At 34.7% G+C, this 17,560-nt stretch overlaps 1 protein-coding gene and 1 long non-coding RNA gene across 10 annotated transcripts in view; one reads left to right on the top strand and one right to left on the bottom strand.

Moving 5' to 3' along the window:
• The first annotated feature begins 1,773 nt into the window (after positions 1-1,773).
• Positions 1,774-10,312, top strand: LOC113692874 (uncharacterized). 4 transcript variants are annotated; one of them, XR_011816057.1, is made up of 7 exons: positions 1,774-1,952; positions 2,611-2,653; positions 2,759-2,850; positions 2,934-3,045; positions 3,477-3,530; positions 8,425-8,605; positions 8,705-10,312. It is a non-coding gene; the product is annotated as an uncharacterized lncRNA (long non-coding RNA). The 4 variants fall into 4 exon arrangements; XR_011816056.1 differs by having other exon boundaries at positions 1,774-2,005; XR_011816058.1 differs by having other exon boundaries at positions 1,774-2,005; positions 8,683-10,312.
• The window catches only part of LOC113692873 (uncharacterized), a 35,790-nt gene continuing 27,406 nt past the window's right edge, over positions 9,177-17,560 (bottom strand). For 3 of the 6 annotated variants that reach the window (XM_072053326.1, XM_072053325.1, XM_072053328.1), the window contains 7 exons: positions 13,431-13,486; positions 13,201-13,260; positions 12,361-13,100; positions 11,429-11,563; positions 11,104-11,259; positions 10,821-11,015; positions 9,177-10,147 (listed from right to left, as the gene is read on the bottom strand). In XM_072053326.1, the coding sequence (XP_071909427.1) occupies positions 9,293-10,147; positions 10,821-11,015; positions 11,104-11,259; positions 11,429-11,563; positions 12,361-13,100; positions 13,201-13,260; positions 13,431-13,486 (2,197 nt within the window). In that variant the 3' untranslated portion in view covers positions 9,177-9,292. Of the gene's footprint in view, positions 10,148-10,820; positions 11,016-11,103; positions 11,260-11,428; positions 11,564-12,360; positions 13,101-13,200; positions 13,261-13,430; positions 13,665-13,714; positions 13,786-17,560 lie in introns of those variants that run through there. The other 3 variants (XM_072053327.1, XM_072053324.1, XM_027211477.2) reach the window with 3 other exon arrangements.

The following is a 17,560-nucleotide window of genomic DNA, read 5'->3' as shown; positions in this document are numbered from 1 at the left end:
ACATGGTAAAAAATAGTGCTTTATTCATGATAAACTTTTCTCCTACAGGGAGAAACATAGCGATGGCTCTTCTTGAGCGTTCAATCACTTAAACACTACAATTGATTGTGTTTGTCTCTTTTGTTGGAAAATAGTATATATACTAGCATTTATTAATGAGACACATATTATTGTTACCATAATTTTTATAGGACAAATATCATCACCATATTCCTTTGATCCCAAATATTTAACATCTATTTCTTCTTCAGGAAGAAAAGCTAATTAAATTAATCATCATACACCTTTAGGGTGTTTAAAGAAATTGGCCATGTAAAGATGATATTATAATTTTGATTCGTCAAATGTACTTCGGGACATTTATCCTTAGGATCTTTACTTTCTTGTCCTTATCATTATTATCCCACTTCAAGTGGTAATTTTTTTTCTTGTCGTGGTAATTTTGGTATATATATACCAAAATCATAGTCATGGCAGCAACCATAATTAGTAAATTGAAATGTAGTCGCATTCACTTCTGGGAATGGACTAGAATTAGCATGCAATAAGTACAAAATACTTCTCAAAATTTCTCTTAATATTGCTACTACAGGAGCATATTCGAGAAATCAATTGTGGAGAGTATCATTTTCAATATATCTTATGAGTAAAATTTTCTCGACACAATTTCAACTGAGAAGTAATTCTGAAAATTGCATAATTATGTTCTTGTAGCCACAGGTAAATTTATCATACCAGGCTTTTAAAATAATGACCATCTTCTAGTGGCCAAATATTTTCGTTAAAGAACGACCATCTTCAGGTGATCGAATTTTTTTCTTTAAGTATTTCAAAGGACAAGTAGATCCTCAAATATAATTGATTTTCTATAATAGCATCTCCAAAACTCAATGCATCAGAATATAAGTATTTATAACAAATAATTCTAAAGATAAATGAGTAGAATTAAATGGAAAAATATTACCTCAAAGATGTCAAACAGTATATTGTTGTGGTTAATGGTTGCTCAGCATTAGACACTTGTATTTTTCAATCATTCAAATGTTAGTCATAAAAAATTGAAATAAGTTTATGGGTCAGAGATTTACCTCAGAAGTTACTTCAAGAAATACGGGCAGAATTTTGTGTTTCACTTTTGTTCACGGTAGAGGCTCCGTTTTCACCTTTTGCTCAAAAGTAGAGACTCGTGCTGATAACGTGTTGTAAAACTAATAAATTACTATAGTATAAATGGAGATATTAGAGAAAGATGTAGAGAAATGGAGAGTGATATTCTTATTATTCCAACTAATACAAAAGTCCTTACAAAAGGTGTCAATGTACCTCTATATATAGATACTACAAGATTAAAGGTACATTAATCCTTTTAAACACCCACTACTACAAGAATATGAAGAAACCTATGAAACGGTTTCTCCGCTACATGATTAGATTTATGGATTGTAACTTCTATACATAATGTGGCCATAAATCAAAAATTAATCCTCTTGAAAATACAAAGGGACATCCACATTTTAGTTGTTTCATAACATATCATGCTTTGTATATAGATTGACTATAATTTATGCATCATTTGTGTAAATGTGTAGATAGATTTCCAAGTTGCATCCAAAATTCCATTTGTGTGCACTTGTACTGTAAAATTACTGACTTGTTCCAATTACTCCTATTGTGCATCTGTTTTTAATTTTATTTTTTCAATTTTTTTATGGTGGCATGATGATCAAATACTCCGATTGTGTAGTACTTTTTGGTACAATCCCCTACCCAAATAAGACAACCCAAAAAAGAAAAAAAAGTTTTGGTTATCCTCGTTCCCAACCTCGAACTCTCCGAAAACCGGACACTTTCGTCTCTTGGCAGGCGGGCAGCTGCCTTCATCTACTCCAATGGCAGAAAACAATCTGCCCGCAATCTGAAAATCCTTTCACCAGCGAGCATCTGAGGCTGAGGTTTCTGATCTCTTTTTAGCTCGTTAACGCCCACATTATGGGTCTAAATCTTGGTGCTTTTCTCTTCTTTTCTTTTCTTTTTTAATTACTTGTCATTGATATGTTATGCTTTAATTTTTCTTGTATCAATTCTCATGATTAATCCAATCATTGAAGGGCTTTACCAGGAGTTCTTAGACTAGTTTGATGAATTTATTTTGACGTTTCTTCTACTGATGCATCAATCATGTTTACGAATTATAAACACGTGAATCAGATATTAAATTAGTCCAGGAATCTAAATTGGGAGCTTCGGATTCTTCTGTTTGATGCTTTTGTTTGGTTCCTTGTGAGAATCGGAGTTGCACTAGAATTGGACTTGTCTATAGAAATTTTACTTAAATCCTATGGTATACAATTCAACTCTCTTTGAGGAATCAAACACACCCTTGTGTAGTGGATTCTTTTGTGTTTGGCATGTAAATGAAGTTACAGAATTGTAGAATACTATTTTCATGTATTCGAATACTACTTTTTACGCTTTGCTTTATTAATAATTGTAGCGTGCCGTAAGCTTTTAGGGGTAATATATTAATCAAATGACAGTTTGGGAGATCTGTCCTCGTTTTTGTTGACGATAGGGGTTTTACTGATTGAAAGTTCCTTCTTTGTCATGTAGACTCGATTGGAAAGACGTGAAGCTGCTATTGCTAGTGACAGAAGTAGGTTTGACCATCAATGCATTTCAACGGATTCATTTTGAATTTTGTGACATCTACTAATTAACTCATCCTTATCCTTTTCTTCATGTGGATATGCTTCTTCAGATGCTGGGAATGAGAAATTATTGAATAAGGTCCTTGAGCTTTAGTCAAAGCTAGAAAATGTGAAAGCGGAACAAGCTTTAGAAAGAGAAAAGGTGTGCTTTGTGCAGTTTTTTTAATTTTTGCATGTTAAATAGTGCTAAAAAGGTAACCCAGTCTTGTTTTATGTCCCTTTTAGGCTCAGAAAGAGCTAAAGCAGCTAAATGCAGAAAATGCCAAGCTCCAATATCGTATAACACATCTTGTTTGAGCACTAAAGGATGCTGATTGTATGTTACAATCTAAGTGAGGTAACACTATATTCCTACACTGCTTATTATTTCTTGAGAAATTTACTCATTCATGTTATACGGTAAGGTTTTGAGATTCAGCTTGACCTTGGAATTTGAAGCAAAGTCCTGAAGAATTTCATTGCCCTCAAAACAAGTGCTAGCTTTCTTTTAATTTTTTTTTCTCCATTTGGCAAGTGTTTTTAATATTTGTCATCACTACGTCCCTGATTTGAAAGACTTCTGAACAATTCATGCGGAGCTCAGACAAAGTTACGCTTGACATGAATCTTACATGTTTTATCTGAATGGCCTTTTCATCTTACATATAGAACAGTACATGTCATCTCTGAGGAGTTTTACAACCTTCTTTTTTATTTTATTTAATTTTCTGTATTGAATCGATAATTTTTCTAGTACTCTTGCATTATTTTGTACATGCTACTTTTCAGGGACTTTTGGGACTTAGCTCCATTTATCTCTATCAAGTTGGAATATGCAAGTTGGTAAATAGCTTTCTATCTCTGTGACAACTTAGTTTGCACGTTCAAGATTATCTTTTTGCGAAGCATTTGGATAGTCATTTAATACTAATTTATGTTCATTGACTGCTGTTTATAGATGCCATAAAAGGTTTTATATTCATCATTCTGGCACAGCTTAAGACGTGTAGAACAAGCAATAGTTTTGATGGCTTTCTCTAGGCTTATTTTATAATCAAGCAGATACATTTAAGTTTGGCATTCTTACCTTTCACCGAGTAAACTCTGCAGTCTCCTATTTGGATTTTCTTGCAGTTAGGTTATTCATAAGTGGATTGATCAGTAATTTTAATTGATAGGTCTTTGAACTCTTCAGTCTTGCCCTGTCGTAGATTGGTTAGTTCAATGAGAATTGGCAAGCGAAAGGAGGCTAAGGTTGTCCATAGGAAGTACAGCACCTTCAGTTGTCATATTTGGCATATCAACTTGGGGAAGTCCAATTGCAGTTTGGCACTTGGTGCAATTGTTCTGCTGGTTAAAAGTAGATCTGATTTCTAATATGGATAAGGTTAAGTTAGCATTTATACTGCAAAGTAGGTAGAGTAGTTTTATAGTGCATGTGCCAAGCACCATCTTCAACGTTTAAGAACTTTTATGACCTCAGATGCTTTAGATATTTTACCAATAATACGTGCTCCGGAAATGGTTGAGGAGAACATTTTGAAGGTTACTCTAAGGAGAATATACACACTAGTTTACTATTGTCTTCAAAGTTTGAGAACTTTGATGAGTTTGGATGACTTTGTCATTTCATGAATTGTACTTGCTTCTGAAATGGTTGAGGAGAACATTCTTCAAGTTTACTTGAGCGAGATATTGAATCCACTTTAGAACTTGGCTACAGAGAATTAAAGTGAGTACTAGGAGGTTGAATCTTCTGACTCGTGATATCACCTCCAATCTTTGTCACTTTATCACAAGACCTAGGGGGATGTAGAAGAATATGCTTTGGTAAGAAAAATGGGAAGTATTTAAACGAAGAAACGCGATATGGTAGTCAGGGTTACACGTCAAATGAAAAACTCAAAAATCTAAATGCAGGGCCATATTTGGAGAATGATCATTGTGATAAAGCATGTCAGAGTCACTATCACCCATTGGATGAAGTTGAATAGGTTTTCCATTGATATTTTAGTTCACCAGTATTTCTTTCATCATACTGTATTGTGTCAAAAAATTTAGAAAGTGGAGATTAAACTTTAGGGATTCTTTTTTTGGGAACCTACATAAAAAGGAAGTGCGTTTTTAGAAGAAATAAATGAGTGATTTGATCTTCATCTCAGACCTCTATTACTCTCGATTGACAATCCACATGTTAGATTCTTCAGGCATCTGACCTTTTGTCTTCTCAGTCACCTTTAAACTACAAAAGGACAAACATGGATAAGAAAAAGCGAGAAGGGTAAATATGCTGTTAACTTACTGAAGAAAGAATTTTTTTACTCAGAATTATACAAATGATTCTATAGTCACCAAGTGAGAGCTGACAATTATTAGTATACATATGTAACATGATCATTTTGTCTTGATGTTAATACGTGGCTAGGCGTTCTCATGTAAAGGTGGATGCTACCTACACCATTTATTTACTAGATTAGCAGTGTCCTTTTTATCATTTATATGGAGAATAGAACTGCATGCCTGGGGACTGCACTTAACCAGCTGTAAACATCCCTTTGGGGTGAAAAGCTGAACTTTTTGCTTCTGGGTGGTTGTACTGTGGTGATGGGGGAGAATGATGTGTAGCTCATGCTGATGAGTAGTGTTGGAGTTTAGTTTCTCAAGTTTTATCTGGATATTAACCTATTTACTTGGAATGGAGGGAACTTGGTTGGTCCCATGCAGCCCCACTCTTGTTTTGTCCCTTCTACTTACATGATTAATTAGTTATTCTTTTAAATAACTTCACTTTCAAATCGAGCTATTTCTTTATTGCTAGATTATACCCACTTTCTTGAAATGGAATATATACAATTGCCAAAATGGCATAAAAAGTTAATTTGGGGGAGTTGTGTACTTTGAAAAGTCTTATATTGCAAATTAAATATCTTAGATTTCTTGAATTGGAATATATTACATTTCCAGGATACTTTTGAATTTCTACACTTCCAGTTTGATTATTTTAATTTAGTTAGTGGGTTAAAAGTCTTTACCCCTGCAAATGAGAAGTTTATTGAAAAACCTCAAATAAGCTTCATCAGAAAGATCCTTGCAAGCCTTCAAGCACAAACTCCCCTGGGGGAAGTAGGATTTAAGAAGGGTGTGCCTAATAGGAACATTTTTTGATGCAGCAGAAATTTGTTGGCACTCCAAAAGGTGTCTCATAAAACTGGTTCGTGTTTAGATCATGCAAAAAATGGCAATAGAATGTTGTCAAGTTCTCAAAAGGGATATAAATGTAATAAATTTGAGGAACAAGGAATTTCTAGAGATTTTTCCTAGAAACCATCCAGCATCGCACCTGATTCTTGATTGCATGCACGTTCATTGTAAACCTCTATTCAAGGGCTCAGAAAATGATGAAACTGCATAGAATTCACAAGAATATGGAGGAATAAGGAAGTTCTAGAAACTATTCTGAGAAAGCGTCCAGTATTGGACCTAAGACTAAATCGTATCACCTACTCTGTAATACACTAAATGTCTGCAGCATCTCCAGTTTGGACCATTTGTTAGATTGAAATCTGCAATTTCTTTGGATGAGAATTACCTTGTCACAGGCTTCTAAGCATTTTCCTACTTGGCTAGATATTTTCTCCAACCTGAGTTTTGACTGGGGCATTTTCACTGTAGAAACCGATTCCTAATTTAGAACCTTGGTCCCTAGATACCAAAACCACACAATTCTTGTTAAGATAGCAAAGTTCATAAATATTCTTTCTGACTGAATATCATGCCAAACTTAAAAACTAAGTGCCAAGAAGGTTCAACATAAAATTTGTAAATGTAGGCCCTAGGTTAAGCCTATCCTAACTACTAAAATGGCTTCTTACAAGTTAAGAGATGCCATGTTAAAGCTTGAATTTTCAAAGTAATCTCTGCCACCTTTTTTCTTTATATGCCCTAGTTGACTGTTGCCTTCTGTCTTTTGTCACTCACAAAGCATAAAACTGCTTGAATGACCTCCTCTTGTCATGCTTCTAGGGAAGCAAAGTAATTGCCTTACCTGCTCAGTCAGCTCAGTAGATTTTTGACATTATGTGACGTTAACAGCATGTTTCACATTTCAGCTTAGTAGTCTTTAACTCTTTGACTGGTTCTCTCTCCATTTCAATTATGCCATTTATTCTTTCCAATCGCATTCAACAATAGTATTTTGATGTGGTATAAATGAATTGATAATCATTTCGATTATAGTACAGTTAACTTCTTGTTAGAAAAGAGTAGTAGATAGTTTGAAATCTCTGGTGTGCTTCACAAGCACAGAAACATCTTTGTTTGTACAAATAGACATTTATCACCTCCTAGCTACTTATTTGATATCAAGAAATGGAGTGTTAGATGTTCAAGGATGGGAATTGGCTCTCAAGGTTGCATCCATGTGGTCCTTAAATTCTGCAGTGGCAGGACCACCAAGCACAGAGTTTTCAGTAACCTGTAATTATATAAATTTTAAATTCTAATATATATACATGAATCATGATAACTTGGAGTTCTTGAGTCTACTTTCTGATTTGCATGTGTCTGAATGACAGCTAAAATTTGGGGTTGATTTATTAATTTATTAAAGTTTGGGGTTGATTTAATAAGGTTTGTGGAGAAGATGTTAATTTTTCAGTGCAACACTTGTAGATTTTCCGTAAATAGGGATTTGAGTAGAGTAATGCTCTGAATGTCAGCCTATGACTCTAGCCTGGTTTATAAAGGTGGATGTTTGACTCTTTCGATTTTAACCAATGGCTAAAATCGAATTCGAATTAGTTCTAAATGATAGATCAGAGAAAATTAAGGAAAAGTAACGCAGGTAAGAAATTAGTTTATCTGTCGGGAATGGATATAGTAAATGTAGACCTTTCCAAAGCAAGTCTGGTTCCAGGTCAGTGACAGATGGACTCACTGTTTGTTTGGAGCCATTATCATGGAGGAAGATGACTGAAATGAGTGTTGTCTGCTCTCTCTTTTGTCTCATTAGATAATTCTTGAAGTTGTCGTGTGCAATTTTCTTTCTAATTGTAGCACTCATTGTAATATCACTTGGAATTTGTGCCTTGGGTAATTTAGTGCATTCCTACATGGATCTCTTTGGTTTAGTTATTCTGATATTGGGCATATAGACAAACTTCTATGCTTTGTGACACATTATTAATGTTGAGACAATGTGGTTATAATGCCCTGTTTCATTGGTAAGTAGATCTTATATAGAGTACTTCAAATTTTGATATGATATATGTCCAGGTTCAGCATCTGAATATAGAATTCTTTTTGGGATATTTCTCTTTTGGTGGGAAGTGGAGGGTTTTTTTTGGGTGGGGGGGGGGTTGGGGGAAGGAGGAGGGAGGGGGTGGGCTGTGGGGGGAGATCGAGAGAGAGAGAGAGAGAAGGAAAAAGAGAAGAGAATCACCAACTTTCTATTTCTATCTTGTTACTTTTGACCGTTGTGCGTTGTAAAGTTCTGGCATTGCCCATAATCTTTCAGAAAGGCGAGTTTTAGATTCTGCCTCTGAAGAGAGATACTTTTCTTAGTTCTGGATAAGTCTAGATAGGGGATAGGTTGAGAGATTAGGAAAATATTTAAGTGCCAAAACTTGAAAACTGCTTTTTTTTTTTTTACCCTTTTCTTTTTCTAAACTTTGTTGTGTTTTATTTTTCTTTCTAAGAATTGTTTGTTTGATTTCTTGTGTTTTATTGTTGTTTGCAGGGAAGAATGATATACCATTTTGTGGCCTGAAAGTGTACCATGATCAAAAGCAGCAGATAAACTCCAATGGTTTATTTTTTTAGCTTTCTTCAAATTTGTGTACCTGCGAATGGTCTCTGTTTGGACTACTAAATGGAGGCAAGTCTCGGATTGTTTTGGCCTTTGATTTCAAAATGATAAGGTAAACACCCAATTCATCACTCAGTAGAAAACTCCCAATCCTGACAATACCCTCATTCAGTAAATTTGTCTTTTAAGCTGTAACATGGAATTCATCCAGAATCAGATACCTTCTGAAAGCTAAAGGAGGGCAAGTGCTGACTGTGTATCAATCCTTGAGGGAAAACGGTGATGGCTTTGATACTGCTAAACAATTTAGAAGATCGGTCTGAGAGAAAAAGGTGGTGCCCCTGGTTTTTCTGTAGCTGCTGGTGATTTATCAAACACGAAAAGAGTTGCTTTTGCAACTGCTACTTATCATAAGCCAACTCAATAGATTTGCTGATAACAGTTGGGGGAGTTGCCACCACATAATCTGCTGAATTGCCTCCTGCGTGCAGTTCAATTATAACCACAGAAAGTGTGCAATTTCACAGAATACTGCTATCAAGAGTGCACTGTCGTGAATAATAATATCCATATGCAGTTAAATCACCAGCAACATTATGGGCCGGTCAAATGTCAAGCTCCACGGAGAAAAGAAACCAACAGAGTACTCAAAGTCATCAAAATTCTATCCAGATGAGTCACGCTTACACATTCTTAAAGTTTATAATGGCATTTTCTGTAAAATGGCTAAAAAATCGAAGCAAAAATAAGTTCAGGCGGCTTCTATAATAACCGAGTATGTTTGCAATCACAAGGGAAATTAAAGGGCTGGAGGTGGGAAATTAAGAAGCTTGATCAAGTCACTTTTGTTGAGTTTAGAGTACCTTTGGAGGTTGCGTTCCTTTGCCATGGCTCTGAGTCGAGCGATCGACAAAAACTCGAGATTCATTGCGGCCACGGATGTTGTACAAGAGAGTAACTTGAGAGGCTTCTTAACTCCAAATTCATTCGCTGCATGAAAGTTGGAGATCCGATCGACTTCCTCCTTGACCAAACCTTTCAGCCTTCCCTCTTGCATCGTCCGAGTGACTTGGAGATTGCCCAACTCTTCGCCTTTCTTGATCAATGGGGGGAGCACAGATTTCTGCCTTGTCCCTGGTGACTGACAAGCCGAAACAACATTGCAACTTTTCTCTCCACTGAAGTCTATACGAGTCTCCTCTTTTATTTTTTCGTTCATAGAATTATTCTCATCAAGGATCCTCTTGAAACTCTTCATAGTGGAGGGTTTGTACTCCATTTCCATACCAAGGGACGATTCTGGAAGTAGTCCCAACTCAAACATGGGGAAGGGCCTGTCTCTGTGTTCGGGAATCCCTGACTTCAAGGAGTTTGAGGTGAATGATTCTGCTCCAACTCCTTCAATATGATGTGTTTGATTCAACAGTTGTGGCTTCTGTCTCTCCTTCAGCAATGGCTCTTTGGTCGTGCTATTGAACACCTCTGAAGATGATTCTCCAAGTGCCCATTCGAAATCAAAAAGCCACCAATCTTCTTGCTTCATTAGGAGGGGAAATTCGGCTTCTTTCGAGTTGGTTATATCAACCTCTTTAACCTTCCGTTCTACAGGATCTGTCATGCAAACTGAAGTGATATCTGAAAGCTGGAACATGCTCTGAAAAAAAAAAAAGAAGAAGAAAAGAAAAGAAGATGCAACACGGTTTCTTAGTCATATAAGAATCATCTCCGAAATGAAAATTTACCATGTAGATATTGAATCCTCCTCATACTTTGTAGGGGGAAAAATTTGTGAAAACCCAAAATCCCATTTTTGCCAAAAGTCTTTATTGGTTGGGATTTTAACAAGTAATTTTATGGAAAAAAATTATTTCTTTATTGAATCAGAATACAAAAGCAATAGACAAAAAAAATCAAGAAAAGATAAAGAAAAAAATACATTAACGCACATAATTTCATTCTGCAAATGGTGCAGATATTCTACATCCTCGTTTAGATATTTAAATGTGATATATCGATATTTCGACCTACACTGAGAATTTCAATTCTCAAGCAGAGTAACTAATAGAATTCAGAAGAATTAGTATTAATATAGTAATTATAAGATATGTTTATTCACAATATAATAACAGGTACAACTGATAAGTCACGTCTCAGTGAGTTAAACGATATGAGGGTGCTCGAAAGGGATACATTACTGTCGCCTCCTCAGCTTGAAAAAAGGTTTAGTACATGCTTACATCAAACTAAAGAAACCAGAAACCAAGAGTCTCACAAATGATTAGGCCTAACTTGTTTATCAGTACGAGTACATAAGAAACATCTCATACCACATCAGTTTCTGTAATGGTGGTTTCGGCGGGATTTGGAGATGGCTTCAACTTAGTGCTTTCAATTCTGAAATTCTGTACTGTGACAGCCCCGCTTGTTTCTTCAGAAAGATTGCAGCCCACTGTTCCACTGCTTGAACCAGCTATGTAGCTCAAGGCATTCGCACTGGTATCCATCATCATAGCAGTTGCTTCCTGTTTGTTGTATGAGAGCAGTAAAGTCAAAAGAAATTTGTACATTTATAATAATTGATTCCTAATTTGACGACCGATTGATAGGTACCTTCTGAATGTCTGGGGTATACATCCTCTTCTCCGCCTCGGTCGTTGAATCATGTATTCCGCTTGAATCAATCTCCATCATTTTTCTCTTGGTGGATGCTTCACTTGCATGTTCAGAAAGATTTGGGAATGAGTTGATGATTGTGGTATCTCCATTCTGATCATTGTTTGGAGAAAACCAATATGAAAATGTAACAAAGAGAAAGGATATCTTGTAGTCTACACGAGTCACAAGTTAGAATTGCGAATTCAAATCTAGCACTTGACAGATTTCGCAGGGCAGCCATGCTAGGAACTGCAAAATAATGCAAAGAGGTTGTCTTTACCTGGTCTTTCTCTTCCGCATCCTCTGAAACTTCCGGATTAAAAGGTTCAGCAATCTCTTCCAAGGATTTAGCAACACAGGCTATTGCTTCAGCATTGCTCAAGCCGGTCTCATCTGTGGACTGGAGAGCGGTGAGCTTCTCACAAGAGGAAGCGAAAAGTGATTGTTACTTAAATGAGGTCTTAAAAGAAACAAATAATACACACAACAAATTCCAAGCACCAAGTCGACATCAAATGTCCAGTGATACATATCGGCAAAGATGGTGTATTTGACATCACATTTGCCAGCAATACCATATACAAATAGTGCAGAAGATGTTAAATTAAAAGAACAAACTACAATTCAACTAGCGTACATCACGTTGGCATGCAAAGTCATGATTATAATTTAAATCCGCAATAGCCCATACCATTATTCCCCAGAAAACGTGATGAACAAGAGGAAGCGAAAAGTGATTTGTTCACCTGATCTAATTCATGTAATCGATGAAGCTGTTTTACTTCCTTACTTCTTAAAAAAATGTTGATTGGTCCTAGAGCAAAAGAAAAGGCTTTCTTTCCCTGAAAGTTACTTTGAATAAGTTCTCAAATACCTCACCCGATAATACTCTTTCAGTCATACATCTATCTGGCTTTTGAGATGCTTAATACCAGTGAACATGGTAGGAAGCATTTAGCAGCTAAGGTCTCAAATATCTTCAGGTATTGGATAGGAAATTTATACATATTCTGAAAAGTGACATGACCAGAAATAATCCAGAACAGGTTTTCAGCCGCTTCATTTCACATCAACTATTGCACTTATTTACAAACAAGAAAAACCAGGGGATAGTAGAGGGTAATATGAAAAACTATGTCTAATCAATTAACCATGCCAACTTGCTTAGTGGGGCAGCAGAGCAACAGAATAAAATTGAGGTATTACACAAACCTGCTTATCTCTGTTTGGAAAGTAGTACTTTTCCAGAAGAGCTTTTAGTATTTCACTCAGTTTCGGAGCAGGTTCTCCATGTTTATGGTGAGGGACACCCATTTCATGTTCCATTTGTAGTGTTTCATCCTGACCAGGATCTCCATTTGTTTGGAAATTAAAATCCCGCTCATGTTCCGCTTGCAGGTTTTCAATCTGAGCAGGTTCTAGATGTGTTTGGCAAAGAACACGCATCTCATGTTCCAATTGTATTTTTTGGTTCTGAGAAGGTTCCTTACATGTTTGGATGTGAGAATCAAGGTCCTTCTCTGTTTGTGGGCTTTCAATTTTCGCAGCATCTCCATCTGTTTGAAAACAAACATCCAATTCATCTTCTGTTTGTTGTTTTTTATTCTGAGCAGGATCTCCATCTGTTTGGAAACAAAAGTTTAGTTCATTTTCTGTTTGTTGTTTTTCATTCTGAGCAGGATCTCCATGTGTTTGGGAACTAGACGCCTGTCCTTGTTGCTGTTGCACTTTTTCATTCTTCAATCTCTGAATCGAGATATCTAGCACCTTGGTCCTCTCTGTCAAAGTATCAAAGCATATCTTAGCCCAAGCATCATCTTCCAAAGCCACTTGGGCCTGAAGAAATATAATTTCTTCCTCAAGTTCCTTTATCTCGGCATCAGCCTTAGGTATCAATTTTTTCAGCACTTCGATACAACACCTTTCATTTATGGCATCTTCTTCCATGACATCTATGACACACATATAATGGAAAAGAGGGGACCTTAAGTCAGTCTAAAAAAAGTCCCTAAAGAAACTGATTAGCAAACATTGTAAAGGGGATAAACTTACCGCACCCCACACCAGAGGAGAAATCAGACTGCCAATTTCCTTTAAAATCAGCACTGTCATCTGTAACCAAAAATTACACAAACAAAAATAAGAAGTCAGCTTTAGTGAAATAGAAAATTTCCATCTTGCAAAATTCGAATCTATACAGAGTTCCAGTAATTTTTTCAGTCTAAACAACCACCAGTAGTAACTTGAATCATTTAGCTAAAAAAATAACAAGGCAGAGCAACCTTCACAAATTGGTGGATCCCAGAGAGAAGAATCCATAGTCTTAGTCAATTTCGACCTGCAATATGAGTACGAAAATATGATGATAAAATATTTTGGTGATACAGAGAAAATGTTTCCAACAGATATCTGTTGTTGAATCTGTAAATAAAGAAATATCAGTAGTATACACATCCAGATTTTTCAAAGAAGAAAGATGATTAAAAAGCCATCTCAGCATTAACTTAGGACAAGCTAGTTCATCCCACGCAACAGTGATCCTGCTAGCATGCAGATTATATAATACCTTGATAGCATGAAGATTATACATCCAAGTCATTGGCCGGCATTCCCCTCCTGTCTAATTTTCACAGTTGCAGAGTCTAATCTAAAACTGAGTCTTTGGTTAAAAGCAAACTTTCATGCTTTCCATTGTCTCATTCTGAGTTCTTCTAGATGGAACATTTCTGAAACATTGCAGTCATTTCATGAATTCTCTTATAGTGTTTCCACCATTAATTATGATACTCAGCATATACTGAGAAAAGCTTTGTCCTCTGGGTCGTGAGGGCTAGTTTACCATCTCATGCAGCAGTTTGGAAACAATAGATATATAAGGCAAGTCTCATCCAAATATTCAGATATGGTGGGCAACCTCAAGTTATCTTCTGAAAACAGCAAAGATAAAACAAAAGCAGGTCTCACAGCTAAAAGTTGGAATAAAGTTGTCTAAATCCAGCAGTATGTCCTGGTTTATGTAGCATGTTAGGAGTTTCAGTTTTCTAGAATGCTTCGTTTGTTTTTGTGTTTGAATGTTTTTTTCAGTTGCATACAGTGTTGAAGGTCCAGAAGAAATCATGTGAAACAACAGCATCTTAGATTTGGTGACCTGTTTACTCTGAACATAGCTTTCATTTCCTCCATCTTACATATTAGTTTACTGGAATGAATTCCCCAGGTATCATTTCAACTTTTTCATTTAGTACTAAATGGAAACTAGTAGTACCATACTGTAATTGGAAGAGCTACTAATTGAAGAACACCTCTAATTCCCATATGTTTAAAACAAATACTGAATATTTAGGCAGAAATATCATCTAGCAAGAAAGGATATGGGGCACAAAATGGATGAGTTGTTAACAGTAACGGAGAAGGTGTTGATCAACTGCAAGAAGTGTCTACCCACCCCAATGGTACCATTGCTCTGTAGCATTAGGGAAGAAGATCCTTGTAAGTTATACACTTTCCCCAGACTTGTTCCATTAGGAATTTTGGCCTATAAACCATCCCAAAATTATTCTCCTTAAGAATCTAATTAGCGAGCTCAATACTGGGTTGCATATGCAAAGATGAAATATTAAAACATGGCAAATGAAATTGACTTTTGCGCATCAGCTTTCAACTTTTTTCACATTAGATTGAATGGTAAATATGTTACGTACATGTAGCATTGTATAAGGGAACAAAGAAGACATGTACATAAATAATCAAATAAGGCGGCTGTCATTAGAAAAATCATTCCCTTAACAAGAATAGATGGGAATTACACAAAAAAGAGGAAAACAGACAAAACGTACAAAAGAAGAACTAATTCATCCATAGCCACAGCAAATGTTCTAACTAGACCTTTGTCTATTAAGGATGCAAAAATTAGAAACAAAAAATAAGAAAAGATGACAACAGTTACATGACAAAAGATACCAGAAGAATATCAACAGAAATAAGAAAGAAATTTGTTTGACTTTTACTAGAATAAGGCCATGGATGAGTGGAAAAATTCGACAGTCAATTGAAGCATCCCCACATTTGAAATCAATATTACCCCGATCTAATTTTTTTATAACAAATCTCATCCCTAAAATATCAGAAAATTGAATAATTTAAGCCAGATAAGTTAATTCATTTGTAGCAAGTATAAAGGTGCGCACACAAGTGATACATTATATGCATATGATACATCTTCTTGCATATGCATTGCCAATATATATGCGAAAATTCTCCACCATCTCTGAAGCACATAAACATGCGCGCATGGGCAGACACATTACAAATATGCATATTTAAAAATTTTGTCACCTATTTAATTACACGTAGAGAGACATACACTTGTATCTCTTCAAGAACTCAGCAATCTTCCAAGCCCACACACACACTCTCTCCATATAATAAGATGTGCCTCACCACCATCTCTAATGCAAGAACAGAAGCACACATTTACATTTTTCCAAGGACCCAACCAACTTTGATAATTGATACCCACACATATGATAAGAATACATGGCAAAAAATTCCCACCATCTTTCATACACACGCACACGTAAAAACATTTGTATCTAAAATAGACATAGAAAAACAAAATTAAAGATAAAAAAAAAAAGATAATTTTACACGTGCACTTATACATTTGCACATAATTCACAAGCATGCACAAATTTAACTGCTGGAAAAAATCAAAATCCAAAAAAGCAAACGGTAAAGGCAAAAAAAAAAGGCAGAAAAATCCCCAATTATATCAATCATCGAGGCAGCCTTGATAGCATAAACGCAGAAAAATTTCTAAATTGTTATGATTTTTAAAAAAATTCTACAAAGGGGGTATTTTGTGTACTGGTTTCTGTTTTTGGGGTGTTCACATTCATCAAATGCGAGTTCCTTGAGCTCGCATTTGATGAATGCGAACTCTCCTTAATTTTTCTACAACCGAAAAAAAAAAAAAAAAAAGATGACCTCGCATTTCACAAATGCGAGTTATATGTACCTCGCATTTCCGTAATGCCATTTTCTGTTGCTTTATGAATTCATTGCAAATTGTAAAATGCAAATTTCTACAAATTTTACTACTTAAGGCTCTAAATTCATCACAACTGGAAAAAAAAAAGATCCCATAATATTGACATCAATAGTTGATAATAATTTGGGGGAATAAATCTTAACCAATCTAGCAAGCTTTTTGGTTGGACTTTATCTTGCATCCGATAAATACGAATTCCTAGAAAATTGCATAAAAAAATTCTAATAATTTTCAAATTACTTTTTAAATTTGTTTATTTGTTAAATTCATTCTTAATAATTTACCATAAACTCTTTGTTGTTAAAAAATATATGTAGCTGATGTTGTAAAGTGTATTAATCTAGTACGTCAACAATTTTTGCAAAGTGTATTAATCTAGTTATTCAATAATTTAAGTATTTATAAACTAATTGAGAATTCGTAGTTACTCAACTACTTATATTAAAAGTAACATATTATATACCACATAAAAAAGAAAAGTTAGCAATTATTATTTATAGTGAAATAAAAAAAAAGAATGAACAAGAATAGTATTTTATTTTTTTGTTATTGATACTACTAATAATTGATTAATCAATTTCTCTAATTTGCTATTATGTAGTGGAAAAGTTAAATTTCTTAAATGACATTTATAATACATTTATAAATAGTTGTAAATAAATGTATTTATGTATTGATAAAAAAATCTGTAAATGTATAAATGTATTATATTAGATATAATACGTAATATAAATATATTTATAAATGTATAATTAATATAAATGTATAAATTATAAATGAATATTATATAAATCTATAAATTATAATTTATAAATATATATTAATATTATGTATAAATGTATAATTAATATTATTTGTAATTTATAATTTTTATTGTTTAAATATTTATATACATTTATGCATTTATAGCATAAAAACTTAACTAATGAGAGGGATTTATTCATACTCCATTTTATTTTAATAGTGAAAATGTCTTTTTACGCCAAAATCGACACTTTTAAGTGAAAATTCCCGGTTACTCAACATTTCACTTATTCAAATTGCTAAGCATACTCTTAATTCCGACACTTTTACGCGAATGTCGACATTTGTAGATGCCAACCTCCGGTTACTCGTTATGTGAATCATTGGAGTAGAAGATTAATATGCATATTTTTTCTGTCTTTTTTTTTTTTGAAATGATTTCTTTTCCCTCTAACATCATTAAAGGAAGAATTTGGCCTTGTTTTGACTATATCAATCACTTACTTATAAAATTAAGTCAAAATGAGAAATATCATTAACCTTGCAAATTTGTAAGCATAATTTTTCTTATTTAACCGAATATACTTTCTAAGCATAATAATTCTTTCCAAACATAAT

The sequence above is a fragment of the Coffea arabica genome, chromosome 6c (genome assembly GCF_036785885.1).
Source record: "Coffea arabica cultivar ET-39 chromosome 6c, Coffea Arabica ET-39 HiFi, whole genome shotgun sequence".
NCBI classification, from domain to species: domain Eukaryota; kingdom Viridiplantae; phylum Streptophyta; class Magnoliopsida; order Gentianales; family Rubiaceae; genus Coffea; species Coffea arabica.
Note: the sequence above shows the minus strand (reverse complement) of the source record. Positions and strands in the feature narration are given on the sequence as shown.